The 15,037-nt window shown below is 47.0% G+C and overlaps 1 protein-coding gene across 6 annotated transcripts in view; it reads right to left on the bottom strand.

Annotated features, from left to right (window-relative positions):
• TENM2 (teneurin transmembrane protein 2) overlaps positions 1–15,037 on the bottom strand; it is an 885,668-nt gene that overhangs the window by 122,730 nt on the left and 747,901 nt on the right. For 5 of the 6 annotated variants that reach the window (XM_054718128.1, XM_054718129.1, XM_008147639.3 and 2 more), the window contains 3 exons: positions 9,778–9,972; positions 3,627–3,827; positions 1,825–2,010 (listed from right to left, as the gene is read on the bottom strand). In XM_054718128.1, coding sequence (XP_054574103.1) covers positions 1,825–2,010; positions 3,627–3,827; positions 9,778–9,972 — 582 coding nt within the window. Of the gene's footprint in view, positions 1–1,797; positions 2,011–3,626; positions 3,828–9,777; positions 9,973–15,037 lie in introns of all 6 variants that reach the window. The other variant, XM_054718127.1, reaches the window with a different exon arrangement.

Here is a 15,037-nt window from a genome sequence, read left to right as displayed (position 1 = left end):
TTGTTTACGGACACTGAAATTTGAATTTCATGTAATTGTCAAGTGCAAGAAGATATTAAAAAAATTTTCAATGCTTAATAATAAACGTAAAAATTATTCTTAGCTCAAAAAACATAGAACAACAGGCAGCAGGCCAGATTCGACCCCGCTGGCCGTGGTTTGCTCTGATCCATCTGGGCTGCCCTCCTGTGAGCTATTCCCAGAGTAGAGAGGGCGGTAGGGAGGAGAGAGCCAGCAGGCATCCCTGTGGGGCACTAAATCCTCGGCATTTGTGGGAAGGGGAGAGCCATGGGGAGGGGAAGTTGGGTTGTGTGGATGGAGAGAAAGTAGATTTCTACCTAAAGATTACTGGGGGGCGGGGGGCAAGAGCTCTTTTGGGGGGAAGACCAGGGGCAATAGAGGTATGGAGAACTGGGAAGTATTTAAATCACAGTGGGCATGCAAAAATATATCACGGGGAAGGTCCCTGACAGTGGAAGCTATTAGTTAGAATCTCAAACTGTCCCCTGAAAGTCTTCTCAGTTCTCCCCCCGACTCTGCAGGGAGCTGAAGATGAAAGTGGCCGCAGGGGGAGCAGGGTCTGAAGCATCATTGAGAGATTGCAAAAACAATTCACTGCCAACAGGCTGTCCCGGCAGGGTCCCAGTGCTACGGCTGTGGCCCGATCGGCGCGCTGCCCCTTGGATGTCCAATTAGACGGAACAGGGAAGTCTAATGCAGAGTGCACGTTACCTCTGCCTGAGCGCCCAAATGAACAGCATGGGAAACAGTCTGGCCTCACGAGTCAGCCCTGGACAAGCTCCTCACCCCCGTCTCTCACTCCAGGTGGACAACCTATGACTAGGGTTTTGGGGTGGGACAGAGAAGAGGGCCCCCAACGTGACAGCTAGAACGCAAGGGGGCAAGGCAGGAGTTTGGCTGGAGACATCTCTGAGCGTTTTCATGCAAGCAAGTGAATCAGCCAGCTTGGCATGAAGTGATCCCCGGGCCTGACTTGGTAAAACAGCAAAGCTGAAAACTGGAGGTAAAATGTAGGGGAACTCAACTGTCTGAGAGATGGAAAACCTTCTCTTCAATCAAAGGGACACTGGGTACAGTCAATCAAGTATTTTCCCACTCAAACTATAAGAATAACAAAAACCAAACAACCCCCCCAAAAAACTTGAGAACTATTACTTCTCAACAAAGGAAATGATCTTTAAAAACCCTCTCAGTCGGAAGCTTATACAGAGAGGGGGCTGAGGGAGAGTGAAATGGGACCAGAGGAGACCTTCAGTGGTGGTGGTGGTGATGGGCCCAGGAGGAAGCCTTGTCTAGGGACAGCAAGAGGATGCTCAAACCTATTACAGTGGTCCTTGGCTACCCAGGAAACCTGGGAGCCTGCCTGCGCCCAACCTGGTCTAAAATAAATGAGTTCAATTGTTGCCAGCAAGCAGGGATCCAGGGAGCCAGCCAGCTGGGCGAACATGGAAAAAAGGGTGACAGGCAGACCACAGGCACTGGGGAGCTTGAATCTCCAGGCCCTAACCATTTCCCATGCATGTGCATTTCCCCTCCCCAAGACCAGTAATTTGGATGGACCTTCTAATTTGGTCCCTTTGCTCCCAATCTCGAATTCTGGAAAGCAGGGAAAGCCTTTTCCGATAGGGAACCTTGCTTTTCCCTTCGCCACCCCTGTGGGGATTTGGAGAGGCAGCGAGAAGGTTGGAGAGCACTTGTGTCCCTGAAGGAACAGCCGGTTGCAATGCACGACCATCACTATCGATCTACGATTTATGAAAATAAAGCAATATGTGCCTGTTTCGGTGCCTGCCGTTTGCCTACCAATGGTGCAGTGTTCACCATTCCAGCCCTCTCGGCATTCACATTTGCCATCTTTACAGGTCCCGTGCTCAATGCAGCGGGGGTGGCACACGCGTTGGTCACAAGCGGCGCCTGTCCAGCCCTCTTCACAGCGGCAGGCTCCCCCGATGCAGACGCCGTGAGTGCCACAGTCTACTGAGCACACTTCTGGAAGAAAAACAATGATTACAGCTCAACACCACCCTGGCGACACCCTCCGCGGGAGGCCAGACCACGCACCTGGCCCGGGGCCCTGGCGCAGGCCCCACGGCCCGGCACTCTGTCACCCTGGGAGGCCTTTCTCTCCGCTGGCCGGGGACGAGTGCCTTGTTACGGATTGTCCAGAGCAGCGGTTCTCTGGCCCAGCAGCAGCACGGCCCCCTGGGAACCTGGGCCTCAAGTTGGACCCGCTGAATGAGAAACGGGGAGTGGGGCTCGGGAATCTGTTCTAACACGTCCTCCAGGTGGGCTTGATGCTCACCAGAGAGTGAGAACCACCGCTGTGGGGCCGGGGCCACCGCAGGACAGCCGACGTGGCCGTCCAGTCTGGCGGAGTTACCTGGGAGGTGCCCCCCTGAGAAGAGACCTGGGAATCCTGACTCCTTAGCCAGCTGGGTCATTGTCCCCCTTGAGAGCCTGAACTGACCCAAGGCCCATTGGGGACCACATGGTGACGTCATTCCTGCACCTTGTAGCAACAATGACCCTGGAGCTGTGCTGCATTTACACAGCCTCTTTCTCAAAGGAGCTCAAAGTCTTTTGTGCTTGGGGAGGAGACAGACAGACAGATATGCACTCTCTGGCGTTCCAGACCTCTCACGCGAGGACAAGCACGTGCCGGACATTCATCCTCAGGACAGACTACGGAGGGGGGCGTGGCTCGTGGGGCCCAGGAGGGGAAATCAGACCATGGGGGAGGGTCACACAGCGTGTCATCAGCACAGTGGGCCTTGCCGCCAGGGCTCCCCTCCCCTCATCCTTTGTAGGGTTTGGCCCAGACCACCAGCATCGGAGCTGGAGCCAGACTCAAGTGGCTTCCAAAACAGCCCATTTTAACGGACTCTTCTCTTTTGCTGCTGGCAATGAAATATTCATTTCCTTCCCACGGTCGGCAAAGCTCCGCACAGATTCCCTTCCTGATTGCCTGGCAATCTGACAGCTGTCTCCCTACCGCGGGAAGGGGGCGGGACCATGATCACTTGCTTGGATGGGCACTTGTCAGTGTGAGGGGATCCCTTCCCAGGCAGGCGAGGGCTGGCTTGAACTGTTGAACCATTCCATTGTAAGGTCACTTGGGAGGTAAGACACACACTCTTAATTTTAGGAAAATAAAGTGTACAGCACAACTTCATTATTTGCCTGCCGCGGGAGTACTGCGGAGTTTTATAGCAGGTTCTCGCTGCACCTGAGGGAGCCGCTTTTCTGTTTTATAGGATGTTCCATTCAGCTTGTCTGGGACTGAATTGTTCTGTGTGGCTTTCTGGTACCTTTTGGGAGCACACAGAAGGAAATATATAATGCAAACAGAAGCATCCCTCCGGGCCCCTCATCCCTTTGCAGGGATGGACCAACGAGGTACGAGAACCTCTGCAGTGGCTTTTTTCGTTTCTCCAGGATCACTGGCTTCATAACGGAGGAGAAGAGAGTTAAGAGACCAAAGTCCAGGGAGCACAGGCCCTATGTCCCCAGCTGAGCATGAGGAGTAGGTGCCCATGCATTTGGGCTCACGGGAGGACACAGGGCATGCCTGTTGGGGAAAGTGAGCAGAAAACCTCACGGCTTACCAACGGAGCAGTCGGGACCCATCCAGTTGGGATCGCAGCTGCAGAGGCCCGTGTCGGGGAGGTAGGTGCCGTGCCCGCTGCATTGGTCTGGGCACTGGACCCTCGCCAGCTCACAGTTTAGACCACCCCAGCCAGGGCTGCAAAGGCATTCTCCATTCACACAGACCCCATGGCTGGAGCAGGTGGGATCCAAGCAGTCAACTGGAAAAGACAAAGAGGAAAATATCATCACTCATGGGGGATGGGCCATGAGACACCAGATACTAGCTGAATGCACCAGTGGCTCACCAGTTCCTATCCCCTTGCAAGCAAATGGAACAGCAAGGTAATACTGACGTGGTCCCTTAAAGAATTCAAGACTTGTTATTTGTCAAAACACCAAATCTCAAACTTGAAGAGAATGTGAGAGAAAAAAGGGACTTTCTCAAGCAGAATTAGGAGGAATCAGATATAGAGACATGCCATTCAACCTTGAGAACTTTGCATTTATAAACATTGGTGCCTTAGTGGAACCTATCAGAGAGAGCTTCTAAGCATGGAACATGAATATGGTGATACCTGTATGTGTGGTATGGCCAAACCCAATTACCCCTCATTATTGGAGAGAAAAGAAGAGAGGCTCATTCTGGCTTCACTCATACTTGACTTCAGAAGGTAACAACAGGCTAAAAAGAAAATCAATACAATTCATAAATGACTTTCTAAACTGTGTCACTTAGGCTGAGCCTAAAGTGAGTTTTCATTTTCTGAGCACACACCTATTGAAGGAGTTAGTAGATGTGCAGGATAGAAGAATTGAGGTCGGGTGTGGAAATAATCCAATGGGGGTCACCTTCCCCCAGAGAATCGTGAGTGGACTGGAGGGGTGAATCTTAGCTGTGGCACTGACCTTCCACTAGACAGCCAATCGAACTACTTAATGGTTAGATTCTGTTGTTCTTGCCAATTTCATGCTCTGATTGTTTGGCCATCTCAATAATGAGAGTGGATATCTATCCAGTAGGTAAGCTGAAGATTATTATTCTGAAATCAACTCAAAGTGAGAAGAGGAGTGAGCTGCAAAGGCAATTCTTGAAGATGGACTTTGTGCACAAGAATGCGATCCCAAACTTCAGACATCCAGCCCGCCAAGGGTGGTCTGCTTAGAAGAAGACCAGCTTCCTTAGGTATTCCTAGGAATTTGGAAAAGGGGGCTCTGCACAACGTGGAGTTTGAATGGCAAATGGTGGATGGTCTCACAGGGAGCCCTATGTTACTTTGTAGATCAGAAAAATAGGGAGGTCTCATTGCCTTCGTTGACCAAGACATATATTTCCTCCATTTTTAACAGCTTGGAAATCAGGCCTGTTGGCCTAGATGAAAGCATTCGCTTCTGCCATCATCTGGGGGGCACAGCTAGCTTGAGACCTCTTCCAATTTTCCTCTTGAAGTGACTTGGACCATACGGATCGTGTAATTCCTTCCCTCCAGTGTGTGCATGCCATCTTGTGTTCAGATTCTCAGAGAAGATTTTCATTTTTTTTCTTTGCCCAAAGCCAGGATTAACACATGCAAGATTCTTGGCCTGGAAATAGCTCACCATGACACTGAGAGAGCAACCTCCTGAGGTCCCAGCTTTTTGTAGGACAGTGTCTTTTTTCTTTCTTATGGTAAACACTATAATGATGCATTTTAAAATGGTGTACAAGCTCTAAATATGACATTATTCAGCTTATCCATGCCACGTGGACATCAGACTTGAGGAACTTGGATTTTTTAGAAATCGCAATATTCTATGAAGTTTCCAAAAAGCTCCCCTCCCTTAAATAAAAAACAAGCATTTTCAATTTTAAGAGGTGTTTCTCAGGATTCCATTAGGATATTTTCAGGAAGATATTATTTATGGAAATCAGTATGCAACTATTTGAGCCATGGGGAAACAGAAGCTACCATTATTTTGTTATTTATTTTTTTTTTAAAATCAGGTATACACTCTCAGACAGGTGAATTTGATTTACTACTAGCTGAAGCTGTTCTGACGATGTTACTTATTCTGGTTATAATCACTTTAATGTTGAATTCATTGTCTTGGGGATTATAACTCCTGGTGAAATGAACCCTTTCTGATACCTTCGAATCTGCTCCATTCAGGATGGTGGTGCAATCTGTATGTAAATGAATGAAACGTTTGACTACACAGAAGACATTTACAAAGAGGTTGTGTAATGCCTTTGTTGTCTCTGTCTAGCACGTGTTAAGGGAATATAGTAGGTGTTCAATACACAATCGCTACATGTAAGAATGAATGACAGATGTTGCTATAAGCATTCGTTGTTAATGGGACAAATTTCCAGTGTGAAAGACTGATAAGAAAAATAGTGTTAATGACTTCTTGCTTTGAGGAAGAATGCTCTGCAATTTGGGATCTGCAAAATATAAACGAATTCATTCAGAATCCATGTTTCCATACTCTTCTAGTAAAAGAAAATCCCTGAGTTCTAGTTTTTATACTGACCCCATTTCTAACATAGCAAAATCGAAATGTACACAAAAACACCGCATGTGTTATGTGCCTCCAAAATTATCCTTCATTTATAATTATCCACTTAAAATGTTTGGGGAGGTGCCAAGAGCAAGGAGCTTTCAAAAAACTAAAAAACGATATCCCAATCTTTTTCTTAAAAGGATGAAATCAAAAGTAATATACAAAGAAAATAAATAAAATGACATTTTCTTTCAGATAAATGAGCTCACCCTTCTTTATCCTGAATTATGGTATGAAGGAAGGAAGAAAATCCACTGAGATTTATTAGTCAGGACTGGTATGTCATAAAAAGAACCATTTATTACATCTAGAAATATGAGCTAACCCTTTCTCTGGTCAGGATACCAGTAAATATGCCCCATTGTGCTATATAATTATAGCAGCTGATGGAATAGCTAAGTGTGGATTTTAAGAGGGGCAGTTTCACTATGAATTTTAAATTTGGTTCCAATTTCAGAAGAGGGTCTTGTGGCCACGTCCTTAGAGTCTTTAGCAGGCGGGAGGGACGATGGCATGTTACGAAGCTTTATAAATAGAAACAGTGTTATACTTAAAAGGGGGACAGTGGCCTTTACCAGCTAAGTACCATGTGTCTTCCACCACCAGCCCCCCGGCAGCTGAGATCATTAGAACTCATTTAGTCTTGAGCCCTCTGTAGGTTTGACGAAAAAGGGTTGTGAATGCAAGTTCCATCCCTGAGGATAAAAAAGGAGGTCAAGGAGTTTCACAAACAATAAGTACTATAAACCCCCGAAGAACCATGAATTACATTTATGAAGTTAAATGTCATTGAAAAATGACTCAACCGTGAAACTGACATGAAAACATGGCTGACGTAAACTAACATGTCAATGCCTCACTCATCACCTTCCCACTCCCCCAGACATCATCGCATGAAACCTCACGAATCCGTCCTTTCATTTTCTTGGGCAAATGTGTTAATAGTAAAACAATGTTTATGCAGCAAAAATGGAGGATGGCAACTATTGATTTCATTGCCACGGCCATTTCAGGTAAATTGTTTGAACGTTATGACTATGATGAATATCAGAAATAAAAAAGCTAAATGGAAGAAAAAAAGTGCTGATCCAGACTTTCTGATTCCATTTCCCATTTTGAAAACAGCATATGAATCACTCAGTTCATTCTTTTTGGGGAGGAGAAATCAATAGATGAGATTTCATCCCTTTGTAATGATCCGAGTGGTTTCCTTGTTTTGTTGGATGGTTAATTCATTCTGGACATTTAAGTAAGACTGGTCGGGAGAGCGGGGAAGTTGAGGAATCACTTGAAATTCCACTTAGATATGCACAATCTTTACTGGAGGGAAAAAATTCTAAGGTGGGCAATGTCATAGTTCTAGCACTTTCCTCTCCAAATGATGTATGCAAGAGGTGGCTTTAACCTTCTGGTCACATTATTGGCCTCTCTCCTGTTTTCAGTGAGTGCAGCTTTGCCTCCTGCGGTCCATTTATCTCTAAGAACTTTGACCTCTCAAGCAGGGTTATTAGATCAGTACTTCCTCCATCCCTACTCCCAATTTGGTTTTATGCTGCAGACAGAGGGAGGCTACCTTTTATAACAGAGGGAAAAAGTATCTATCGAGTTGAACAAGTGAAGATCTGGGGGTCAGGCTTCTGGGCCCCATTAAGGGCTTTACCGCTGATATATTAGAACAATCTTAGAAGAAGAATGTCGTGGAAGCTGACTCTCTGTAGCCATAGATCTAAAAACGGTGAAATGGGAGGTTACACAGAGGGAGCGTCTGTGTGTGTCTCTAAGGCTAAGCCACCGTCATTACTTTGTGGTGAGGGCTGTAATGATTGGTTATTTTGTACAGAAGCCTGGAGATCCGTAAGTTAATGGGATGGGACAACGGGATTCACTTGCATCTGAGAACTTCATAGCACCTGAGGTCCCTCCTTCCCACCTTGGCAGTCAGCAGCTGAGAGAGAACACGGGCATAGGGTGTCCAGCTGGATCTTTTCTGTGGGGACATCCTGGGTGGTCTCCCGAACATCTTTAGCTGTTTCCCATGGAGTAGGCTGGGGGCTTCACTTTCCCCCTTAGTTGTTGGGTGAGCTGACAATTCCTTTTTCACAGGGAATGTGGGAGAAAAAAATGGCAGTTTGAGATGTGCGGGGATGTTTCACTGGGAGATGGACTTAGAGAATGTGTGCTCAGCTGGAAGACAGCCACTAAACCGAATCAAAGGTAGGGGAGGAGGTGAGGGGCGGAGAGGACCTTCTCTATGGGAGAAGCCATAGATGGACAACCAGAGAGGCTACGTTTTGGAAGGGCACACACAGAGCAGGGCGGCTGGAGGCGGCTGGGCTGAGTTCCCTTGCCTTGCAGGTACCACAGGGGTTCCCAACACCTTGGCACCAACTAACGCTTCTGAAAGAACTAAGCAGAGTCCCCAGGACTAGTCAGAGTGGCTTCTGAGCGCTTCAGAGAGGGGCTCTTTCTCCTGGTCTCTGTTCAAGTTATATAAGGCTGGAGTCCGTTTATGACACCCCCTGACGTTTACCCACAGTGTTAGAGGACACTTCCCCGTGTGCCCCAGTGAGCTCTTGGTCAGTAACTGCCAGCCCTCCCGCCGCACACCCACCACTGTCCCTGTGCCCTGCCACAGTAGGGAACCCAGACAACTTCCCCTACAGGGTGATTCTAAGTGACAGGGACACCCATGGTCTTTCAGGCCTGACTGCTTTCTAGTGGTATTCGCTTTTCAGAGGTATTTGCACAGACATACACTAGTATATGGGTCTTAGGTTACCAGGAACAGTGAAAACAAACAGCTTTGGGGAAGACTGGAAGATTGGGAGCGGGGACTAAGGATTCTGTGTCTTCTTTTTCGGATAGGTTTAGGAAGTCCCAATGCAGAGCTCTTTAAATAAAGCAAAAGAAAAGAGGGAGGAAGACAGGGGAAGGAAGAAAAGAAGTAGGAAGGGAAGGAGAAAAGACAGTGGGAAAGAGAAGACAGAAAGATAGGCAGATGAAGCAATTTAAAGAGGGGAAAAAAGGGAGAAGGCGAAAAGGAGCGAATTAACATGGAGAAAAACCACACATTCCTTCCAGAACCATTCCACAAGCCTTCTGTCTTCTACTACTTAAAAGTCCATCTAACTGTGCTGCACACCTGAAATGAATACAAAGTAATACTGAATGTAAAATGTGATTGGAAAATAAAGCTTCAAGTTTTGTTTTGTTAAATCCTCCCCCGAGGATAATTTTCCATTGATTTTTAGAGAGAGTGGAAGAGAGAGGGAAAAACAGAGAAATATCAAATGTAGATTGGTTGCCTCCTGCATGTGCCCTGGGCCCGGGGCAGGGAGGAGCCTGCAACTGAGGTACGTGCCCTTGACTGGAATGGAACCCGAAATCCTTCTGTCCGCAGGCCAACGCTCTAGCCACTGAGTCAAACCGGCTAGGGCAAGCTTCAAGCTCTTAAAAACAAAGAAGTCCATCAAAGCCAAAGAGTTTGACGTTTTCTGTGCAAAATGTTGAAGTTGCCTTTGCAGAGCGTGGAGCCTGGGACTGGGCTGGTGAGCCAAGGTCCGGGGCCTGCACACCCCCCTCACCTGTCCCCCACCGGCCCTGCCCGGCCCGCCCCACGGAGCTCACCTTCCTCACAGTGCTCCCCTTTGTAGCCGGCGGAGCAGACGCAGGTCCCATCAATGCAGGAGCCGTGGCCCCCGCAGGAGGGGTCGATGCACTGGTTCATGGGCACATCGCACTCGGCGCCCTTCCAGCCGCTGTAGCACTGGCAGGTCCCTTTGGAGTACTGTCCGTTCCCGCTGCACAGCACAGGGCAGGCGGCTGCAAAACCAGAGACAGAGCACCAGGTCATGGGGGCCAGCGAGGGCCCGGTTGGTCTCAGGAGGCGGAGGCTGCCTGGTGTTTCAGCTGAGCTTGCCATGATCCAGGCCAGGATGCTGGCCGGGGAGGTGCAGAGGCGTCTTCAAATGATCAATAACCATCACCACCACCGCAAAAATGCTACTGATAGCAGTAGTCACTGCCAATTCAATGCTTATTATGTGCCGGGCTGGGCACAGCACGCTTTATGTGCCATTACTTTTAACATCATCATTGTCATCATAATCCCTCTACAAGGCGGAAGCTAGATTCATGGTCCTGTTTGACAGGTGCGGCTCAGAGTTAGGTGGCCGAAGTCACTGAGCGGGTTGGAAGCGGGACTTGAAGCTGTGCCCCTCGCTAAGCTGTATGGACTCTCGTGCTGCTGTTGCTGGTTTTTGGGTTGAGACCCCGCTTTGCGGATTCCTTCTCCCCCAGATTAGTTGATTCCTATTCCTGATACGTTTATGTTCCCTAGAAAGGAAGGGGGATGGACCACAGTTGTGCCACCATCTCTCTACGCCTCAGTTTCCTTGTCTAGACCACGAAGAAATAATTGCAGCGAGCTCCAAGTGGGCGGAGTGTAATCAAGTATAAGGATGAGTGTGCCTGGCCTATTACAGAAACCAGGAAGGGGAGGGCAGGCTGGAGCCGTGATGTCGTGAGCAGTTCCTGTCTCAGCCGGGACCCTCTGGCATCTGTTGGTGGGAAGAAGGCTGAAAGCCAGCAGGGACTGTTTGGGAGGAGATTGCCAACAGTTTTCACCCATCTGGCCTCAGTTGTTCCAATTCTGCCCTTTTAGAGATGGAGAGTGGGATTGCAGCGGTCGCCTTCAGGCTTTGAACGTCTCACCTCCGATCGGTTTATAAAGAATCTAAATTTCCAACCTGGCTTCTCTGTGAGCCTAAAATGGGGACATGGCTCTGGGCTATGGACCTGGCATTCAGAGACCTTCAGAAATGACCAACAGAGATGTCATACTACATCCTGGTCTCCCTGAGATTTGCAATGCAAAGGGTCCAAGAATTCAACAAGTGCTGAATGGTCTCCCCGCCCCACGAAGCGATTGTACATCTAATCAGATCACTCCCTAGTCAACGGCCCGCCTGCCCGCCCCATCAACCCCCTCTTACTGTCATGTTCCTGTTTAGGTTTCATAGTAATTAGCTTTCCTCTGTGAGTGTCTGATTTCTCAGAGACATTGTAAACGGCTGGAAGACAGGGCCTGGTTTATCCTGGCTGATTTCCTCCTGGTGCTGCTCTCATCAATGTTGGTTTGATTAAGGAAGTCTTTCTCCTATGTTCTGCTAATCAGGGATTCCCACGTGGGAAGGTTGTGGGCAAGCACCGCATAGCCATAAATGAAAGATGTGGACAGACCAATGTCTGCAGCGACCCCCTTCCCTTTTTCTGAGGAAGTGACCTAAAACAAAAACATCTGAACAGCTGACATATGACCAAGGGTATATTCCACCGAGAGGTGGGAGAGGATCGAAAATAAGGAGCAAATAATATTGTCTTTATTCCTTGATAAAAGACAGTTAGGATCATTTTCTTTATTCATATTGAAATGGTTTCTCTTCTGCATACACTCTAAGCGGTGAAAAAAAACTAGGATTGTCTAGAAGGTAAGAATGGGTTTTATTTAAAATCAGGTGCCTAGGAAATCAAATTTAAAAGGTGACCTATTTAAATTACTCAGGGGGAAAAAAAAAGGAGAATAGGCAGGTCAGAGAGTTCTCCCCAGTCTAAACGCAGCCTTCCTTCAATATGTTTGCAGCATGCTCACCGGGAGTGTGGTAAAAAATGCAAAACACTGTGATGTTCTCTGGAAAGTGGGGCACTTGGTGGCTTGGCTGATGTCACGTTAAAAAAGCAGAAGGCCAGGTAAAGAGGAGTGAAGCTCTCTAGTAATCCATTGCCATCAGGGCAGAGAGTGCAAATGCCAGATGAGCGCCCCCCAGTGGTCGCTCAGCTGACCTGCATGGAGAGGACCTTTCCTTGGGTAACATTCATGCTCAGACATAACTCAACCCAGAGCATTCCAGTATAGAAGGCTCAGCCTAGACCTCTTTTCAGAGGCTGGATGCGAAATGGAGACCTCCTGTATTAATAACTCTTCTCATACTTTTACTATCATGAAATCCATATGATTTTTTAAATATCAGGTTAGAGGACAGACAATTCTGACTTTACACCTTGCCCAACAATAATAGGGAATAGAAGTGGCAAGAGCAAGGGTTTGGGTGCTAGGAAGAACTGGGTATAAGACCTAGCCCATCTCTTACTGTGGGATTTTGGCAAGATTACTGCACTTCTCTGAGACCCACTGTCCCCTTCAAAATATCAACTCTCAGAGTTGATGAAGTGTTAAGAGAGATTGTGTGCTCAAGGACTCAAAACAGTAGCTGTCATGAACGGATGTTCTTTCATGAATTTCAACCTGTATTTCCAAACAGAATTCAAGGGTTAATAATATGAAAAATTTCGTAGTTCTCAAATGTGCGTGTGCGTGCGCGCGCACGCACACACACACACACACACACACACACACACACACCTCCACACCCACCACCACAGAAGAGCATCAGAGAGCTCTCATCGGTTCCTCCCCCAGTCCTCCCTGGCTATGGCAGTAGGTGGTTCCAGAATCACGTGCAGCGTGTTTTATGCCCCCCATCCCTCTCTCCTCTTCCTAAAGGCTTTCAGGAGCAGAACATTGTGCATTCGAGCTTCCTACTTAAAATTAATTAAAATGTTTGTACAAAGTGACTATTCCTGTTTCACTAAATCTGGTAAATGGAAGCTCTAAGGCTCCAGTAGAAGACAAATAAATTACCGTTGTCACTAACGACTGACAAGCTAACAGGCCGATGACAAAAAAAAAATGGCACGATTTAGATCCACCTAAATGGTGGAAAGCTCATTTTAATGATCAAGCTAGAGATTACTTTCCTTCCACCCAAGTTCCCTGTAAGGGATGAGATGAGTTATCAGTGTTATTTACTTGGTGGGAAGTAACAGGACAAGCCACTCGTGTCTGCTGTTTTAAGTAAGGCAAGTCCTATCTCCTTGGGGTTGCAGCAGAGAGAATATCTGAAGGAAAGTAGCAATGGTCGAAGAGGCTTAATCATACAGGCGGAGGGAATTTCAAATAATGTCTCTTTTAAAAATGGCTTGAAATCTGATTGAAAACGCGTTTGGAAAAGAGACTTGAAAATATTTGAACCTAGTACACCAGGTAAATTGTCAAAATAGCACTAACTATTGGTTGTCTTGCATGCCAGTTAGTGAATAATATTAATGAATAACCTAAAAGGTGTTAGTAGCTGGGTTAGGTGGGAGGGGAAAATGAGGAGAAATGAAGATGCCTTGATTCCCCTGAAGCAATTGAGGATGTAATGTTTGGGTCACGGAGGTGATGCCAACGGAGTTCAGTGTCATTGAAGCCAGAACTGGTGTCCTGCTGTCGTTCCAGACTGGACCTCGCTGGGCGCTGAGCAAGACAGTGTTAGTAAAGCGAGTCTCCCTTCTTGCCAGGCTCCTGCTACTGGCAACCCATTTGGTAGACAATCAAGTTGCCCTCTGCTGTATGCTACACTCAAAATTAATTCCATATACGTTAAAGATGAAACTAGAAAAAACCCTACATAACGATTAGAAAAAATATTAAAGCTAATTTTATTTTCTTGGGAAGGGGGATATGTAAGGAAGACATACATTCTAGAAACTAAGAAGGAAGAGAAGAAAGATCAGAGCGGATTACATGCATTTTAGATCTTCTGTATGACGTAGAACCAAAATTAAGAGATGAACGACACCGGGAAGAAATACATTTTAACGCATTTTACAGAACAAAGTTTGATATCTGAAATACACAAGACTGTTTTCTGACCAATAAAAAGGCAGAGGAATGAAAACCTGGGTAGAGGACATAGAAACATAAACATAACCAGCCAATAAAAGTATGAAAAGACACGCAGTTTCATTAGGAATTAAGTATAAACATAATAATGAGAGAGAATTCTTGGCTTATCAGATTGGAAAAAAAAAAAGGAAACAGCTGAAAGACGGATAAGCCCAGTGCTGTCTTGGCCGAGGGAATTGCTCTGCGAAGCACAGCTGGTGGGGGCACCGTTTGCCACCATCTGGATAGCTCCCTGGCTCAATGCAGAGAGAAGCCTGTTGACCTCAGTGCCTCGGTTTTCCCTCCTATTAAATGGGCACAGCAGTAAAAGACTTCTTGTGTAGGAAGAGGGAAGAAGTTGGAAAGCAGAACTAAGGAATGATGATGCAAATACAAATGCAAAGATCACCAGCCATTCTGATCACGATGGGCACCTCCGACCCGAATGGCCCCCCACTCGGACACTCAGACACTCGAGCGTCTCCCCCACCTCTAGCGGGTCTCAGCGGGGTCAAGACCCGGCAGGACCCCGTGACGGGAGGAAAGCAAAGGGCGCCTCTGACAGACGGGGGCAGCGCGCAGGTGCGCCGGCTTCCTCGCTCCCGTTGAGTCAAATGGCACATTAACAAGCGGGAAAGTGATTCAGGGAAGAATTTCTAGAAGGACAAAAACCTCATCAGGTGTGTCAGATGTATGACAGTCAGGGGCCACGTGGGGAAAGAAGCACATGCTGACTTAAGCGTGAAAGTATAGACGCTTTAATTAATCCGGGGTGAATTTAATTGCTTTAGTTAAGTGGAAATCGGGTTAAAAATGATGCAGAGCATGCTGGGGTGTGTTAAAAACATGACATATGAGTTGGATGAATCGATAAATTAAAAGTGCACAGATGTTTTAATTAAACCCAGGGAAGTTAACGAAGATCGCAAGAGACTTTTAAGCCTATGATTAATTCAATTCATTTAAAATACCTGTAGAGATATGGGGACGCCTCCATTTCGAGAGTTATAAAAGTTCTCAATCGATAAGTGCTTAAGCGGTTTTTAAAAAAGTCTTAAGGTGTTTTTCCGTGTGTGTGTGTGTGTGTGTGTGTGTGTGTATGTGACTGAACCGCATTAA

This window comes from Eptesicus fuscus, chromosome 6 (assembly GCF_027574615.1).
Source record: "Eptesicus fuscus isolate TK198812 chromosome 6, DD_ASM_mEF_20220401, whole genome shotgun sequence".
Classification (NCBI taxonomy): Eukaryota; Metazoa; Chordata; class Mammalia; order Chiroptera; family Vespertilionidae; genus Eptesicus; species Eptesicus fuscus.
The sequence above is the reverse complement of the archived record's forward strand: the minus strand, read 5'-3'. Positions and strand labels throughout refer to the sequence as shown.